This window comes from Ochotona princeps, chromosome 19, assembly GCF_030435755.1.
Source record: "Ochotona princeps isolate mOchPri1 chromosome 19, mOchPri1.hap1, whole genome shotgun sequence".
NCBI classification, from domain to species: Eukaryota; Metazoa; Chordata; class Mammalia; order Lagomorpha; family Ochotonidae; genus Ochotona; species Ochotona princeps.
This window is the reverse complement of record NC_080850.1, coordinates 45,560,045-45,579,408: the sequence shown is the minus strand read 5'-3', so window position 1 is coordinate 45,579,408 and position 19,364 is coordinate 45,560,045. Positions and strand designations below refer to the sequence as shown.

The 19,364-nt window shown below is 44.9% G+C and overlaps 1 protein-coding gene across 3 annotated transcripts in view; it reads left to right on the top strand.

Moving 5' to 3' along the window:
- The first annotated feature begins 30 nt into the window (after positions 1–30).
- DMXL1 (Dmx like 1) overlaps positions 31–19,364 on the top strand; it is a 109,117-nt gene continuing 89,783 nt past the window's right edge. For all 3 annotated transcript variants that reach the window (XM_058677850.1, XM_058677851.1, XM_012927331.3), the window contains exons 1-3: positions 31–502; positions 14,032–14,157; positions 16,992–17,063. In XM_058677850.1, coding sequence (XP_058533833.1) covers positions 416–502; positions 14,032–14,157; positions 16,992–17,063 — 285 coding nt within the window. In that variant the 5' untranslated portion in view covers positions 31–415. The remainder of the gene's footprint in view (positions 503–14,031; positions 14,158–16,991; positions 17,064–19,364) is intronic.

Here is a 19,364-nt window from a genome sequence, read left to right as displayed (position 1 = left end):
CGATATTCCGTGCGCCGGGATCCAGCGGCGGAGCGTGGGGGTGGCAGGCTCTGTGGCCGGGGAGGGACAGCTGAGGCGGGCCGGCCAGCGTCCCCTGCGCTCGGTCAGGGCCGGCTGACCCGGGCCCGGAGGGGAGGCGTGTGCGGAGCCTGGCCCTGCCGGCCGGTGGCCCCCGGCGCCGCACCTGGGCCCCGCGCGGGCTGTGACAGGTGCGCGGATCCCCGCCGGCCCGCCCCCTCCGGACCTCGCCGGCCGGGGCTCGGGATGAGCCGCTGGCTGCGGCGGTAGAGCGGCCGCCGCCCCTGCGGTCGGTCGGGCTGGAGCGAGGGAAGCCGCCGCGGCCGCCCCCCACACCCCCGGAGCCCGGGCGGGCAGGAGCTGGACGCGGCGTCCGTTGCGGATCTGAAGCGCCGTCATGAACCTGCACCAGGTGCTGACCGGGGCGGTGAACCCCGGCGACCACTGCTTCTCGGTGGGCAGCGTGGGCGACCAGCGCTTCACGGTGAGAGAGGCGGGCCCGGCGAAGGGCAAGGGGGACAGCGGGGCGGGCCCGGCCTCGGCCCACGGAGGAGGCGGGAGGTGCTGCGTGGAGCGGCCGGGCGCATGGAGAGGGCTCCGAGCGCCCCAGCCGGCAGGGTCGGTGCAGGATGCCCGCCACCCCAGAGGCCTGTCCGGGCTTCAGCGTACAAATAACTTGGGCGCTGCTTTCACATTTTCTTCCACGGGGGGAGTCAAAAGTAACCTTGTGAGTCAGGGACCGGCGGCTCATTGAAAACTGTTACCAGCTGCTGGAAACGGCTGAGCGCCAGGTAGCAAGGAAGGGGGTGGAAAACACCGTGTGTGTATTTGTTTTCTCAACGCATTCACTGAGGAATAGCCAGAGCTATTTCTTTCTTTATTTTTGGTCAGTAAGTCCGATCTTGCTTTCAATTCCGCACGTGACAGCACAGCAGCAGTTCTTGAAAACTGTTTTTAGTGTTTTACATGGTTCAGCCTCCTGGGGTCAGGGTGCCCGGCTGTGTGTCAGCGTCGTGGTGGCCATGCCCAGGTGAAGGGCTCCTGGCAGCAGCCCAGCTGCCGGGAGGAACTCTGAAACATGTGGCCACTGATCCGATGGCCGCAGGACCGTTTTATCAGCACTGCTAACCCTGACCCTGCCAGCCCTCCAACATACGGTGCTGGGGAATTTAGCTACAGGCTTGGTACAGTTTCTTCAGTGAAACTCAGGTTTAAGTTGGAAGGAAGGAAACCTCTTGGATTTCCACTGTAAGCATTGTCTTTTCTGCTTTTGACCCTTTGGGGGGGTGGGGGGAGAGGGCGCCCTTGTCGGCCTCAGCTGTGCTACTCAGCATTTCACATGGGTTAGGCATTTAGAGCCGGAATTGTAGAGTTGTGCCAACCAAGCACTTTGCTGTCAAGCAGAGCCGGCCCTCCCCTGCGGAGTGACTCACAGGCTCAACACTCCGACGGCGTCTGGAGGGGGCACCGCAGCTGGCTGCTGGGTTCTGCTAGCCATGTGGAAGGATAGGGACAGTATTTACAGGTTGGATCGTGTTAGATTCTCTGTCATCTCTGCCAGTTCAGAGAACTCTTCCCAAGAGACAGTCTGTGAGCAGGGGTGGAGCTTCTAAGCATGCAGTTTGATGCCTAGACACGTTCCTCTTGAAAACTTTGAAAAATGTGTGTGTGTGATTTTTCAGGGGAGGTCAGCTAATGTGCCATCCTACACCCGCCTGGAGCTTTTTGCCCAGCTCCGCCGTGTTGAAGTGCCTTCTCATTGAGCAGGCTGGAAGCTTCTCCCACCTACTCCCCTGCAGATTTCAGGGGCCTTTGAAAGCGTTCCTGCAGAGAAGCAGAAGAAACCCCAGAAACTTGTTTTGGTTTAGTGGAATGAGATTCCAGCTCTTTGCTTTGGTGGTGAAGGGGTTAACAGTCAGGTTTTTCTTGGGCAGATAATCCATCCTGACTCTTGAATGCTAACATGATTGGTCTGTTAGGAATTAAGTTTCTTGCTCTCAGTTTCCTGGACACTTGCATACACTTTATGTTTATCTCTTGAAGTTGCGCCATCTTCTTCTTTGATGTTACAAACTAGATCTGTTGTTTAGGTATTGACCTATAGCTGTTCAGATTTTGATTTCTCTACTTGGATGGGATGGCAGGAAATGTTAGGGACAGCCAGGCTGTGGTGACTTTAGAGTCCCTCCTTGAGATGGGGCATGAGGTCTTCCTCCTGCATCCCCCTGAGGAATACTTTTACCCTTTGGCGCATTTCTGCCCTCCTTGATCCAGTCTTTTGTTTGTGTATTGCCTCTTGCTTGTTTGCAGGTAGCTGTTTCTTGCTTGGAAAATATTACATTAGGGCAGATCGTGTTTGCCGCATTCTGATAGATTTTAAATGGGAAGGAAATTGAATGCCAGTCCTCATTGTTCTAGATCTAAAAATGTGAAATTGCTAATACAAGCTGGTGTATATATGTACTACATAAACTGGCCTCAGACTGACTGTGCTCAGTAAGGAGGCTTGTAGCAGGTGTCTAGACTGCCAGGCACTGTTTCAGTACAGTTCATGTATCATTAACCAGATGTGCGTCCCTGTGGCTTCATCCTGAACAGGGACTGTCACTACCTGGAGCTGATTTCCAGCCTCTTAGGATTAGTTGTTTATCCGTGGGTACATTCTTCTGTGCTCTTTGGATTCCTCTTTTTCTCACTCTGAGGCACAATTGCCACAGAGCACACTTAGGCTTGTTTCATGACGAAGTGAAAAGTTTCAAGTTCATGGCTTAGTAAGTGTGCAACTCTTCAAAGGCCGTTCTGTGACACTAAGGTTATTCATCCTGATGTCTGATCTTGGAAAGTGCTGAGAACAGTGGTTGCGAGGCAGCACAGTGGTGCTGCAGGCTAATCCTCTGACCTGCGGTGCCGCCATCCAATATGGGCATGGTTCATGGGCTGCACTTCCTGTCCAGATCTCTGCTTAGGCCTGGAATGGCAGTGGGGCCCTGCACCCAGGAGGGAGACCCTGAAGAAGCTCCTGACTCCTGGCTTTAGGTAACTCAGCTCTGGCCTTGGTGGCCATTTCGGGAGTGAACCAGCGGATGGAAGACCTTGTCTCTTCTGCGCTTTGAATAAAAATAAATAAGTCTTTTAAAAAATGCTGATTTGAACGGGTTGTTGAAAAATGATTAAAGAAGCCTAACTATAATGTATTTAACACAGGCTGGGTTTTTTTTAATAGCTTTTCATCAGTGTTAGGTGAACAGCCAGGGAAACTTCAGATATGTTTAAATCAAAATTCATTTCTCCCCCCCCCCCCCCGTTTGTTGGAATGCTTTTTTTTTTTTAAGATTTATTGGAAAGTCAGATATACAGAGAAACAGAGAGATGGAGAGACAGAGGGCAGAGGGGAAGATCTTCCATCCAATGCTTCACTCCCTAAGTGAATGCATCAATCAAAGCCGCGCCAATCTGAAGCCAGGCACCCGGAGCCCAGAGCCTCTTCCAGGTCTCCCATGCAGTGCAGGGTCCCAAGGCTTTGGGCCATCCTTGACTGCTTTCCCAGGCCACAAGCAGGGAGCTGGATGGGAAGTAGAGCTGCGGGGATTAGAACCGGCGCCCATATGGGATCCCGGGGTGTTCAAGGCGAGGACTTTAGCCACTAGGCTGCCGTGCCGGGCCCTGTCGGAGTGCTGGTTTCACTGCTTTATCTTACCTTTCAATTTTAGAGTGGAAGTATTTGAACAATCTGAACTTGGTCTGTTGACAGCTTTTGTAATAATAATAAATATTCTGTTTATAAAGGATGAGTTAAAAAGAGGTACAGTTAATTAGAACCTAAATTTCTAATATTTTTGTATATATTGATTATATATGATATATTTTTTCTTTCTTTTTTGTGCATTACCCATCTCCTTTTGAAGTTGTTTTGAGTGAAATGGAGATGGAGTGACTTCCCGGAGGCAGTAGGATAGGGCTGTCGCCTGGGACTCTGTTTAGTATCTTAAGCAGTTGAGCTATGGGGGGAGAGCAAGTCAGCTACAGCTGCAGTTAGAGCTGTGCAGTGTTAGCTCGGTGTGGCCAGGCGAGGGGGCCGGGATTGGATAGGAGTTAGAGCCTGGTGTGAGGAAGCCGTGAGGGAGGGGGTTGAGCAGCGTCCCCCTCAGCTGTGGGTGGTACACACTTGTCAGCCACGTTGTCTCTGTAGGTGGGTCTTTTTGGGGGCAGTGTGATTGTTATATTGGGGCGTGGAAAACTTTTGTTTCTTTCGAGTGACAAGTGTGAGCTTTGTGAATGAAAGAATATAGAAGGGGGGATTTTGCTACTGTTCAAACATGTTTATGGAGCTTATGATGCCATTGAAAGTACTAAATTGGACTTGACAGGTTTTTGCCTGTTTATAAAATAGTTTTGCAGTTTTAATATACTGTTGAAATCATTTAAATAATACCAGCTTTCAGTATTACATTTTTAAAAAAGATTTGTATGTATTTGATAGACAGTTACTGGGGGAAGGAGAGAGGTCTCCTTGCTGCTAATTCGCTCCACAAATGACAACAATGGCCGAAACTGAGCTCATCCGAAGCTAGGGGCTTCCTCCGGGTCTCCCAAGCGGGTGCAGGGTCCCAAGGCTTTGGGCCGTCCTCTCTCTACTGCTTTCCAGGCCACAGGCAGGGAGCTGGATGGGAAGTGGCGCTGCCAGACATGAAACAGCACTCACCTGGGATGCCGGGGCTTGCTGGTGGAGGAGTAGACAATCCAATTGTTCACCAGCCCTGGTATTACATTTTTTAAAAGACGATGAAGAGGGAGCTGACACTGAGGCACAGTAGGACACAGCAGACAGCTGAGTCAGCTGCGGGAGCTTTCCCAGACCCATGAGCACAGAGCTGGATGGGATGTGAAGCAGCTGGGACTCACCCGGCACCCATAAGGGATGCTGGCATCACAGGCTGTGGCCTTGCCAACTATGTTATAGTGCCAGCCCCTTTTGTTAATCGTCATTCTTTTGTTTCCACACATTCTGAAACGTGCTTAAAGCTGTCGTCTTGAACAATGACTAGCAAATCTTTTTTTTTTTTTAAGATTTTTTTTTTTTTATTGGTAAGTCAGATATATGGAGAAGAGGAGAGACAGAGAGCAAGATCTTCCGTGCGGCTGCAACAGCTGGAGCTGAGTCAATCTGAAGCCAGGAGCCAGAAACTTCTTCAGGTCTCCCAAGCAGGTGCAGGATCCCAAGGCTTTGGGCCGTCCTCGACTGCTTTCCCAGGCCACAAGCAGGGAGCTGGATGGGAAGTGGAGCTGCCGGGATTAGAACTGGCGCCCATATGCAATCCTGGTGCATTCAAGGCGAGGATTTTAGCCACTAGGCCATGGCGCCGGGCCCAACTAGCAAATCTTTAGGTGGTGTCTCGTGTGGGGTCATGGCCATCCTCTGCGTGCAGAGTTATTACTGGGTTTTGCTGCTTGGCTCCTGCTGCTTGCTTGCTGGTCACTGCTTGGAGGATGATGTGCGTCAGCAGGTCTATTCAGTCTTGCTTTTTCTTCAACATTTGTCTTACTGATCATCTTCTCTTCCTGTGGCTTAGTTATACCATATGCTACTTTTTTTTTTCTTTCTTTTGTTGCTTTGGTAGTTACCCACCTTCAGTGTTCTTTGCAAAGTTTCTTTCTTCTCTATCTCCTTAAAAAAAAGTATTTGAAATGCAGAGTGACACAGGGAAAGACAAAGAAACATCTTTCATCTGTAGGTTTATTTTTCAAATGCCTGCTGCAGACAGCTGGGCCAGGCCAGTGCCAGGAACTGGGTCTCCCACGTGGATGACAGGAGCCTGGTTTGTGTTGGCCGTCATCTGCAGTCTTCCTAGGCGTGTTGATAAGAAGGTAGACCAGAAGTGGAGAAATGAGGACTCAAACCCTTATGAGGGATGTCGGTGTCCCAAGTGGTGCCATTTTGGCGCAATGCCTGCCCCTCTTGTTCGCCCCTTAAATGTTGCTGAGCATTAATTAGCCTTTAGTCTTCCTGTTTCATTCTACTGGCGCTTCCGAGCCTTCCTGTGTCTTGGGAAGCGGCACAGAGCACGCACCATGGTCTGCACTGCGATTAGTCGATTTTCCTTCTGAGATTGATGGCATCCTTCAGCCAATTTTCTAAACCTCCCTTGGAAGTGTACTTCATTTTTATTCTTAAACATACTATGCTTTTTTTCCTTATTAAGTTTTTTTTTTTATTTTAAAACATTTCTTTGAAAGGGAGAGTTACATAGAGAAGGGAGACACAGGGATCATCAGTCTATTGGTTTACTCCGAGGATGGCCACAGTGGTGGAAGCTGGGGCGATTTGGAACCAGGAACATCTTAGGAGTCTCCTCTGTGGGTGTAGGGGCCCAAGGATTTGGACTGTCCTCCACTGGTTTCCCAGGAGCACAGTGCTGGATGGGAAGTGGGGCAGCCAGGACTCACCCTGGAGCCCCCACGGGATGCCAGTGCTTTGCCTTGGACAGAGGTGGGTGCTGCACCACAGCACAGGCCCCAAATGCTTGCTTGCTTTTTCTCTTCCTTCCTTTCTCTCTCTCTCTCTCTCTCTCTTTCTTCCAGATTCATTTACGTTTGCCTGAAAAGCAAATTTAGAGAGAGAGAGGAGAGAGAGAGATCTAGATCTTGCATCCATTGGTTCACTGTCTTAATGGCTGCAGTGGCTGGAGCCGGCCTGTCTGAAGGCAAAGCCTGCAGCTTGTTCTGGCTCTCCCGGGGGTGCAGGGCCCAGTGACCTGAGCCTGTGCTTCGCTAGCTCCATCAGCCTAACCTCTGTGCCGCGATGCTGGCCTTGACCCCAGTTCCTAGACTTGTAATCTGCTTTCTGCTGCATTGAGTCAAGTTCTAATGCTTCTACCTCATGACTGTTGGACATCTTATGTTTGTCTTGATGTTTTTCTGTTGAAGAGCCTTTTAATCCTTGTGCCCTTATTTAATATTGCTTTTCTCTGCTTAAGTGTTGCTGAGAAGGATCATTGTCAAAGGCACGTGTAGATAACAGAGCTCTTCCAGTGCGCTCTAGTGTCTTTCTAGTCTCAGTTTTTCCCTCTGCAGTGCTGCTTCCCTGAACTTTAGCTATTATCCAGCTTTCCATTTGTATGATAGCAAGTGCTTTTTTTTTACTTCTACCATGTACGTATGCTCTTAATGTAACTTTTCAACTCTCCCACTCTCTCCTTTGTAAAAAAGTACTGCATTTTTCTATGATTTTGGCTCTGCTGTATACAGCATGGGAGAAACAAACTGTAAGCAGGACTCTTGCTTTTCAGGAGCTTATGGTTGACCAGTTGCCTGTATTGATTACTGTCTTCTGAACAGGAAGTTCTCTTGGGATTTCATTTTATGTTTTTAGAATAGCTTTACTGGTGTATAAGTAACAGACCATAAAGTTCACTCTTTTAAAGCTCATATTTCAGAGATTTTAGTTTACTCTGAATTTTGCTCTCTTGCTACGGTTTAACTGCTGGGGACTTTTTCATTCTAGAAAGGAAACCCCATATCTATTAACAGTCTCTATTCACTTCTGCACTCAGTCACTGGCAACCACCATGTTACAGTCACTTTGCTTACTTTTCTTCCATATTTGTCACCACTGTTCTACTCTCTATGGAGTTGTCTATTTTAGACATCTCTTGTAAATAAGTCATATCATATAGTCTTTTGTATTTGGTTTCCTTTGCTTAGCATATGTATATATTTTTTTAAAAAAGGGATTTTAGTTGTTTGAAAAGCAAAGACACACACAGACGAAGGGTCATCTATCTGTTGGTTCGCTTCCCAAATGGCTGCAGCAGCCAGGGCTGATCCAGGCTGAAGCCAGGAGCCTGGAGCCTTGTCCAGGTTTCCCACATGGATGCAGAGGCTCAAGGACTCGGTCTGCCCTCCACTGTTCTTCCAGGCATGTCAGCAGGGATGCTGAATCAGAAATGGAACAGCGGGGACTCAAACCAGCATCCACATGGGATGCCCATGCTATAGACGGAAGTGTAGTATGCAGCACCGTGGCGCCTGCCTCTGGTTTTTGTTTTAGTGTGTGTGTGTGTGTGTGTGTGTGTTTACATTTGTTTGTAAGGATGCAGAATCATTCGTATCCTCATATTGCTGGTGGAATATATCAGCGTATCAATTATGGATGGAAATTGAAAGCAAACATGTAGTACCTCAAAATGTTAAGCATATGGGCCAGTACTGTGCTGTAGCAGGTTAAGCCACAACCTGTAGTACCAGGATCCCATATAGGTGCAGATTTAAGACCTGGCTGCTCCACTACCAGTCCAGCTCCCTGCTGACGTGCCTGGGAACTCAGCAGCAGATGGCCCAAGTTCTCGGATCCATGCTCCACGAGAGAGGCCCCAGAGGAAGCTCCTGGCTTCTGGTTTCTGCCTGGTCCAGCTCCAATGGTGCGGCCATTTGGGGAGTGGAGTGAATCAGCACATGGGACAAGCCTGCCTGTCTTCCTCCCTTCCTTTCAATTTGTTCATTTTTATTGGACAGTCAGATTTACAGAGGGAATGAGAAAGATCTTCCATCCACTGATTCACTCTTCAAGTGGTTACAGTGGCCGGAGCTGAGCTGATCCAAAGCCAGGAGCTTCTTCCTGGTCTCCCATGTGGGTGCAGGGTCCCAAGGCTTTGGGCCGTCCTCTGCTGCTTCCCCAGGCGACAGTCAGGGAGCTGGACAGGAAGGGGGCTGCTGGAACACGAACCGGCACCCATATGGCGTCCCAGTGCGTGCAAGACGAGGGCTTCAGCTATTAGGCTACCTTGCCAGGCCCGACATGTCTCTTTCACATGCTGTCTCTCTATCTTTGTGTAAATCTATCATTCGAGTAAGTAAAAATCGTAGTTTTGCTGGAAAGACAGATTTATAGAGAGAAGGAGAGATAGAAAGATCTAACATCTGCTGGTTCACTCCCCAAATGTCTGTAGCATCTGGAGCTGAGCTGATTCAAAGTCAGGAACTTCCTCCGTGTTCTCAACATGGGTGCAGGGTCCTGAGGCTTTGGGCTATCCTCTGATTTCCCAGGCCATAAGCAGGGAGCTGGATGGGAAGTGGTACATGAAGCAGTGCCCATATGGGATTCTGGTGCTTGCAAGTGGAGGATTAGCAAGTTGTGCCATTGTGCTGGGCCCATAAAATAAAAATTTTTTAAATTAATCCTAGAGTTACCATAGGAATACATATGCCCACACAAAACTTGTTCATGAATGCTTGTATCAGCATTATTCACACTAGTGATGAAGAAGTAGCAGCTCAGATGTCCAACCCAACTGAAAGTAAAAGCAAACTACAGTAGCAGGATTGGAGGAAATCCTGCAGGCATCCTTTGGCCTGTCCAAATGTGTGTGCTTTGTCTGTTGTCACCTTTCCTCCCTCCGGCAGGAGCCGGCCTCGCCCTGCCCTGAGCTGCAGCTGGGTCTCACTCCGTCACCCTCTGGGACATGCTTTCTCGTCCTTCCAGTGTGTGTGTGTGTGTGTGTGTGTGTGTGTGTGTGTTTGTGCGCGCGCGCGGAACAGCCAGGGAACTTTCACCTGCTTTATTTAGGTTTTCATTTATTCTAATTCCAGCCAGAAGCTAAATATTTTTGGAAACTGGTAAGCATTACAGGAGTGGGCTTTATATTTCCTCCATAAAAGTATTCAACCCTTAATACAGCTTTTTTCCATTTAAAAGAAAATGAAAAAACAAAAAGCTGTCCAGTAGTCTTTCCTTATGTTTATTGCACAAGATGAGTTCTGCTTTGATACTCAGTGGTAATTATTATTTTTACAATTTAAGATCCCAACTTTTACATCTTTTTCTACTCCATAAAGTCTTTTAAGTTTTTTTTAAAAAGAATTATTTAAATTTAAGAAAAATTTTTAATTTAAAATCTTCTTTAATCTAAAATCTTCTCTCTTTTTTTAAAATTTATTTTGTTTTTGTTGCAAAGTCACAAATACAGAGAGGAGGAGAGACAGAGAGGAAGATCCTCCGTCCGATGATTCACTCCCCCAGTGACCACAACGGTTGGTATTGTGCCGATCTGAAGCCGGGAGCCAGGAGCTTCTTCAGGTCTCCCATGTGGGTGCAGGGTCCCAAGGCTTTGGGCTGTCCTCGACTGCTTTCCCAGGCCGCAAGCAGGGAGCTGGATGGGAAGTAGAGCTGCCAGATTAGAACTGGTGCCATATGGGATCCTGGTGCGTTCAAGGCGAGGACTTTAGCCACTAGGCTGCCGTGTCGGGTCCCCCCCATTTTTTTTAACCACTTCTGGTCATTAGAATGCCTCTGCTGCTGCTCTGGGGCTAATCACTTTTAAAAATCTTACTTCTACCTGTTAAACTGGCTTCTCACCCTCTAACTACTGATAACACGCTGGAGACCAAGCCGGGACAGATGCAGAGCAGCCCAGGCGAGCTCGGCCTTGTGTGTGCAGGTGCGTTGAAGCATCTCCGTGTTCAGCAGTCCTTTCATTTCACATTTTAGTAAGATGCTGATGCAGTGCAGCCAATATGCAAAACATCTTTCACACAATCACGCAATTAGATGCAGAAGATGTCTAATATGTTTTAAGTTCTGAGATTCAAATGATTTAAAAGAAAATCCAGAATGAGCAAATGGATAATATTCTGTGCCTGAGTCCTTTTTCCTTAGATGCTGAAAAAATAAAGCGGTACAGAAACAAGAAAAAAGCCTGCTGCGTTCTGAGCTTCTCCATTTTGCTGGTCAGTCTGTTCTGGGGTGTAAGGATGGAGGGGGTCCCTGTGGGGCCACATCCCAGTGGGTGAGCTCCTCCGGTGGCAAGTCGAGGCCGACGCTGCCTGACGCGAAGGGCATAGCTTTGTTTTCGAGGCTGTGAGTGCTATCTGTCAGTGAAGAGACACCGACTGGCTGGGATTGCTGACAATTCCCATCTTTTCCTTGTGGCTCCATATATATTCTTCATGCAAGTTTTCAATCCAACCCCAACCCACAGCCTGTCCCGCATCTCCTGTGCAAATAGATGCTGAGATGTATGGATTCTCGATGGTTAGCAAGGACCGTGTGTGTTACTGTGTTTTGCTGTGAGGTCGTCTCGGGGTTGCGGGGAGCTGCCGCCAGGTGCTGAGCCGTGTGCAGCTTGCATGTTTAGTTATACAGCACAGCACATGCTCATTTTTCTGTATCAGTTTTGTATTAGGCAAATTGTTGAGCTAGTGAACACAGCGTTTACAGTGTTAGTGTTACATCTTTTACCTTAGAGTTTGCCTTAGTAGAGACGCATAGCTAAAGAGAAGCTTAATCGTGTGGTTTCATTAGACTTGTGAAACCATTATATTAAGTTTTGGGTAGATTGGTTCCCTTTTCCTTTCTAAGTTTACTTGGATGAACTGCATTTTAAAAAACTTGAACCGTACTTCACAGTTATTTGTGAAGAAGAGTGTATTAACTTGCCAGAAGTCATAAGTATGTATCTCAGTGCCTTTTTGTGAAGTGAACCTACACAAGAAGCAGTCGCCCAGACAGAAGTGCTTTGGTAAGCTCACCCCTGCGCACCCCAGACTCACCCTGTTATGCAGCTCCCCAAACACTAGCCCTCAGGCGCGACTCTTCCCCTGATTTTGTATTGCCTTAGATTAGTTTTGCTTGTTTTACTTACCTGAGTGCATGGAAGCACAGTTATGTTTCGATTTGTGTCTTTTGCTGTTGCTAGTTCGACATTGTTTGCCTCTGTGTTCTGAGCCCTTCCTGGCCATGTGGCGGTGCTCCTAAAGAGGGGCCTGAGGAGAGCCTTTGTGGCAGAAATGAGTGATCAAATGTATTCTCATAATAATTTTAAGATTACTTTTCATGGTTTTAAAATTCTCTCAAGGGCCCGGCGCCATGGCCTAGCGGCTAAAGTCCTCGCCTTAAAAGCCCCGGGATCCCATATGGGCGCCGGTTCTAATCCCGGCAGCTCCACTTCCCATCCAGCTCCCTGCTTGTGGCCTGGGAAAGCAGTTGAGGACGGCCCAATGCATTGGGACCCTGCACCCGCGTGGGAGACCCGGAGGTGGTTCCGAGTTCCCGGCATCGGATCGGCGCGCACCGGCCCGTTGCGGCTCACTTGGGGAGTGAATCATTGGACGGAAGATCTTCCTCTCTGTCTCTCCTCCTCTCTGTATATCTGGCTGTAATAAAATGAATAAATCTTTAAAAAAAAATCCAAGTTGTGCAGTTTTACAAAGACTACATCAAGAGGCTAATGGAATATGTACTTGGGTTTTTAAAGATTTATTTATTTGAAAGGTAGAGTTAGAGGGAGAGAAAGGTCTTCCATCTCCAGGTTCAGTCCCCAGTTGGCTGCAGTGACAGGAGCTGGGGTGTCTGGAACTGGGAGCTGCTTCTAGGTCTCCCAGGGGGGTAGCAGGGTTGGAAGTAGAACATTTAGGACTCAAACCAGCATCCATTTGGGATGCTATCATTGTGGGTTTTAACCACTATGCCACACAAAAAAAGACGAGCTTCCACCTGCTGATTCACTTCCCAAATGCCTGCAGTGGCCAGCAACAGTAGAGCCTGAGGGCAGAGATTCAATTTCTGTCTGCACTGAGGGTGGCTGAAACCCAGTTCCCTGAGCCACTTCTGTGCCGCCCAACATCTGCATTGTAAGAAGCTGGAACCGGAACCTGAACTGGTCTCTGAGTTTGAACCACGGATTCTGATGTTGAAATGCAGGAAGGCTGACTTAAGTATTTTTTTTTTCTATGAAATAAAGGACCAGGAGGTTTGAGAGCCCTTGCTTAATAGTACCCCATCATATGAAGTTACAGGAGTTTATTCATCTGTTTCACTATTGATGAATATCTGAGTTGGCTTTTAGATGTTTTTTCATTGATGGTGTGCTGAGTGTCCTTGTGTCCAGAGTTCACATGAACACTTTTCTTTTGGATACACATTTGTGGGTAGAATTGCTGAATCATAGGATATGTATGTTTTTAAACTTTTTGTAGTTTTGTAGTCAGCAGTTATGAGAGCTCTGGTTATTTTTCATCCAAATAAGACACTTTTAATTATGAAAAATGTTTAGGAAGGTTGTTATGTTTTGACACATGTGCTTTAGGCACTGGGTGGCAGCACTGTCTTTGGCATAGGTTACAGCTTGCTTCCAGTCCACCTTTGAGGTGTTCAGCCCCCTACTTGGCTGCAAGTTTGCGTTGCTTTATTTATAAATGAGGTGATTATTATGTATTTTTTTTCTGTAAGCTTAGGTACTCTGTTTATTCCATAGATCTGTATATAGCATTAGCTGTTTTCCACAGCCTCCTGTTACAATAGAGAACAAGATAAACTATCTCTCCTTCGAATTTAACTTATGTTAATGGACATGGACCATATTTAAGACTTTTTACTAATAATGATATATATGTTGTGAAAAAAATATGTCATAATGTGGTGGCAAGGAATGAGAGAATGATTGAGAAATGGAACCCGAATGTTCAAAAGAAGACAGCTAGTTGAAGGGTAGGCAGATAAACTTGATTGAGGTGGGAAGAGGAGCGGACAGACGGGCATTGTAGGGACAGAAGCCAGCTGAGCAAAGGAAAGGAGGAAGGACTGACTGGACTTGGGTATCGGTTAGGGCATTGACCAGGCTAAAGTGTTGGGATTGTTTCTAGGTGCAATGTCGAAAACTGTTTAAGTAATTTAAGTGTGGAAAATTACTTGGTGCAATAACATGTTTGAAAGATCGCTCTTTGTCTGGAATTGAAACAGAGGCAAAAACAGAAACACTCGCACTACAATATTTAATATTTTTGGATCCTTGAAGGCAGTGAGGATGTAGGAAGTGCGCAGAGTTGGTTATCCTGTCACATTTGCAGCTAGGAATTGCGAGTTGGCTGTGTGTGAGAAGTAAACGAAAAAACTTCAAATGTAGAGTTTTATTTTTAAAGAAATGAACATTTTAAAAGAATCTGAGATAATACTTATTGCTGATATTCTACATGATGTTTTTCTTGATGCTTTTATCATTTTTATTTTAATTTGTGTTTTAGGCTTATGCATCTGGATGTGACATTGTAATCCTGGGAAGTGATTTTGAAAGGCTACAAATAATTCCAGGAGCTAAACATGGAAATATTCAAGTAGGATGTGTAGACTGTTCAATGCAGCAAGGCAAGGTTTGTAATCACATTGTACTGTGCAAGTTTGTTTTTACTATGATTTTTTTGTGAAAATAGTGCTTTAATTATTTTTTATTTGAAGTAGAGACTTGCTTTGTTTCAAGGACGGAGTATCTACAAGTGGCTTTTTTCAGATTTCTGAGATGACTTTGAGAGTGCCAGGGTAATGTTCCTGATATACTTTGGAAATAAAATGTCTATGAGTTAAGGATCCAGCAGTATCTATAGAAAAGACCTAAGGCTTACTTATTTAAAGGTTGAGGGAAAAGAATGACAGTAAATCTTTAATTTGTTTTTAAATCAACTCAGAAATAATTTGGTGCAGTGGCTCTATGTCAATAAGTAGTTATCTTTAACTTCTAGATAAACTTTGTACTGAAAATAAGATTAGCAGATTGCACACGGAGAGTTAGAGAAATCTTCCATCCACTGGTTTACTGCTTGAGTGGCTGCATTGGGCAGAGCTGTGCCAATCCAAAGCCAGATGTTTCTCAGTCGGTCACGTGTGTCAGCGGCCTCAGCACGTGGACCATCTTTTGCTGCTTTCCCGGGTGCTCTCGCAAGGCAGTGGATCGGAAAGTGGAGCAGTCGGAACTGCATGAGCCCATCTGAAATGCCAGTGCTGGCTCCAGTTCTGTACCTTCACAGTCTTCATTGTCATAGAAAAGCTTGCTTTGACATCCAAATTCAGATGAGGTAAGATTAGAAATCTAAATAAGTAATTTTCAATGAGAGCTATCTGTTCCCAGGTTAGAAGGAAGAACGTATTTGGAGTTTTGATGATTATTTGAAAGGGCGTATTTCCTTTGTTTGCAGGCAGTAGTTTTTAGAAAGGGCTATTTAAAGTGTCAAGAAGATTTGCAGGTCCTGTTACTTGAGACCTCTGCTTTTAAGACATAAAGGTTCTTGGCCACAGTGGTACTTTAGGGCACCTTTTATTTTTCTTTGTATTATCAGCAAATTAGTGTGATTTTTTTTTTTTTTTGGTAATTCTTTATCTTGTCCTTGGCATGACAGTTTGTAAACTGGCTTTTCCTTGACTTTTATTCTACTGTCCGTTATTTTGCTTTATTTATTTATTTATTTATTTATTTATTTTAAGATTTATTTTATTTTTTTTTTATTACAAAGTCAGATACAGGAAGTGGAGCTGCTGGGATTAGAAGCAGCGGCCATATGGGATCAAGGCGAGGACCTTAGGCACTAGGCCACGCTGCCGAGCCCCGTTATTTTGCTTTAAGGAGTCCCTCTCTTCTAGCTGGGCAGGAGGTCACACTTCCAAACATGCATATCCACTTTTAGCCTTTGTTTCTGTGTTCATACTATGTCCTAAAGTTCGAGACTCACTGCATTTTGCGATCCCAGTCATACCAAAAGACCCAAACGAAACATTCCCTCCCAGTCTGTCCAGTGCAGGTGATGCCTGTACCTTTCGCAGTTAGAATACTTCAAACGGCCCTTAGAGGTCATTTCCCATATATGTATTTTATAGTCACCCCTGACCTCTTTTGTCAGTAAATCATATGAGTTTTTCCTGTCTGTAATTATTTTATTTTTCCTTCCTGTCCTATCACTCTATAACTTTCTGGATTTGTTTTTTCATAGAGAATTTAATCAAGCTATGTAAGTTGCTGCTATAAAGCCATTGAAGGTTTATAATCCATTGATCGAAAGAATAAATGTTAAACAAAATGCAGTTCTTTGTGGCCAAATGGGCCAAACTGGAAACCATCATGCTAAGGGAAATGAGCCAATCACAAAAGGTTAAATACCACATGTTTGCCTTAATTTAAGATGATATGATGTTATGTATAACATGTTATGTTTTGAATGTTATATGTTGTATATAAACTAAATTGAAGTATAGGTGAGGTGATCACAGAAGGTGGCTGGGAACTCGTATTTACTTTCAACATGTTGGTTACTCATTACTATGTCAATTAATTCCATAATGATGTAAATTTTTACTGATGGTATGATGGAGCTTTCAATTGACTGGGATAATACTCTGCTAGCTCTGTCTTCAGACCAGAGAGGGTATACCTAAGAAGACGTTGAACTTGACTGGACAATAAGATGCTGGACTCTATGTTTGGTGTATGCTTGCAATGGGGGAATCTCAACTGAACTTGAGCTGTGGTTATGCAACAAGGTGGAGGAATCCACCATGGTGGGAGGGTTTGGGCAGGGGTGGGAGAACCCAAGTATCTATGTAACTGTGTCACATAATACAATGTAATTAATGAAGTTAAATAATAAAAAAAAAAAAAAAAAAAAGAATAAATGTTAAAGAATTGAAAATAGAATATTTAAAAAATGTACCTGGGGAATTCACAAAGGAATAGATTTGACTTTTATTTTTAAAAAGTTATAAATATACACTGGCAGAGTTTGAGCTTTGAAGGTAAATAGTTCAGAACTACTTGTAAAAGTATGTGGGATTTCTTTTTTTTTTTTTTTTTAAAGTATGTGGGATTTCACACCTCGTAAGGAATGCGTTGATAGATTTTTTTGCTGTGAAGAAAATATTTGCTCTCTATATGTAATTTATTGTATGATGTTTTACCAACGTTGTTTCAATTCCTAAAGTATTATCAGGCTGATTTCTGTATGTTTTAAATACAGACAAGGAAACTAAGAGTAATTTGCTAGTTACAAAGTGACTAACCTGTGTTAGGATTCTAACCCAAGTGTGATAGTCTTTGTCACTGATGTTTTCAAGTATGATTGGCTGAAAGTGTGTGTTTGGATATATTGTAAATTAAACTATTTCTTTAGATTCGTAAGTGAGCTAACGTACCATAGTAACTTTTCTTTTTTCTTTTTCAAAGATTGCAGCCTCCTATGGAAATATCATCTCTGTTTTTGAACCAGTTAACATACCAAAACAAAAGAAAAATTTGGTCAGTAACAATGTTTTTTAGTAATTGAAATGTCTTACGTGCTAAAAAAAAGTATGAAATCATCATGGTTCTGTACTACTTAAAATTATATGTTAAGTCTCAGTTCCATGTTAGAAAATGTATTTAGTTCTTTTATTTGAGTAGAATTAACCTAAGTCATGTCAGTACGTTGTCTTGAAATGCCTTGCCGTTTGTAAGTCTGACACGTGTAACTGATAACAAAAACTGAGAACTTATGAAGTGGGGTGTGGCAGTTAATGCATCGCCAGTCCCAACATCATTGCTCTACCATACAGGTGCTTTCTTATGTATGTCCTTACATTTGTGTGTTCTAGTGGCAGAGTCTCAGTATATTTTGTAAACTTTCCTGTATTGTGCTATATAATATGATTGTTCTCCTTTATAAAGAAAATATATTCCTAAATAGTTCTGAAAGCCAGTTTGTCAATAAATTATAAATACTTGGATTTTATGGTAGATTTCATAGTTGCTTTACCTAAGTCAGGCTTGTGAGGTTCTTTGCTTTACTCTGAAATGGATTAATATCTTTTTTTTTTTTTTTTTCTTTAACCATTTTATTATTCAGGGAAGAGAGCCTGATGGACTGACTGCTCCCTGTGGGAGATAGCCTGGGACCACTTCCATGTGGCAAGAAAACCATGCTAGGGAAATGGCCCATGGAATATCTATTTTTTAAAAGATTTATTTATTTGAAAGGTAGATTTATAGAGAGAAGGAGAGACAAAGATTTCCCACTTGCTGGTTCACCCACCAAAGGATGCAATGGGCGGAGCTGAGCCAGGAGTTTCTTCGGTGTCTTCCATGCCAGTGCAGGGTCCCAAGACCATCCTCCTCTGCTTTTCAAGGCCATAAGAAGTTTAACAGCCAGGACACAAACTGGGGCCTGTATGGGCTGCTAGCGCTCGCAGGTGGAGGATTAGCCAATTTAGCCATTGTGCCAGACCCAATATCTATTTCTTCTTAAAATGTATTTATTTGAAAGTCAAAGTGACAGAGCAAGACAGAAAAAGACAGTCTAGTTGTTGGTTCACTCCCCAAATGCCCACAGTGACTGGGATGGTCCAGAGCAAAACCAGGAACCCAGACTTCTGTCTGGGACTCACATGGGTGGTAGGGGCTCATCTGCAGCTGACTTGCCAGACGTTTTAGCAGGGAGTTGGACTGAAGTGGAACAGTTGGTGCTTGTGCCAGCATTCTATTTTTTTCATTTTTTATTGTATTTTTGACAATGTTTACACAGTTAATTAGGGTAAAAAGGGTCAAGGGCTACAGGAAAGTGGGTAAGACTATTATTTCCACATTGTTTCCTTCATTTATCTGAGGTAAAGGGGGATTTTAAGGGAGAAGCCCCACCCAGTCTCCCACCCACCCCAGGTCCCTGATGTGGGGCATGCTCTGAGATACTTGCTCAGGTGATTTGGATAGTTCAACAGCTATGAATTGCTGCCAGTCTCGCCACTCCAAGCATGGTGAGGTCATTGAAGAATCCACTGATTGACATAGTCCATCACAGAGTCTCCATTTGCCCAGTTTTTCACTGCCAACATATAGCTGAGGTGGTTGATTGACTTGTTCTGTCCTCTGTCTTTTCATGGCTAGGGCTCTGAGTCCGGCGTTTCGATTGGGGGGATCCCCCAAAGAAACTTTGTCTGAGGTGTTCCCAGACCAGATTCTTGTATGTACTAGCAAGTACAGGGCCCATGTGCCAGCATTCTGATGTGCAGGTACTAACTACAAGGATGACATTGTGTGAGTGACTGTGTAGAGATGTATTACTAAAGAATTAACCAGCTTTTCTCCAAAATTTATTTATGTGTAAGGCAGAGATACAGAGAGCATAGGCAGAACAGTCTTCCATCCACTGTTTTGCTCCCCAAATGACTGAATCCTGGGGCTTGGCCAGGCCAAAGCTGGAGCTTGAGCTGAGTCCCATGTGGATGCACAGGCTCAAGGACTTGTAGTCCACTGTCGTTCGGGTCTTTCGCAGGAGCAGGTCTGAATCAGCAGCCACTAGGGAAACTGGTGTTGCAGGAGGCAGCTTAGCCCAGCAGAAATATAATTATCTTTTGAGAATTTTTATTTCACTCATCTCATTTTTATGGCACAAACTGGGTGCTGAGAACATCTGTTATTTCTTTTTTTATGAATGAAGTTGCTGAAGACCCAAAGGAAGTAAGTGGCTCGACTAGTGAAATAGCTATTAAGGTACAGGATGAAAGTGAAATTGAGTATTAGTTCCTGTACATGAGCATTTGTTCCCTACCCTGTGCTAATGGAAAC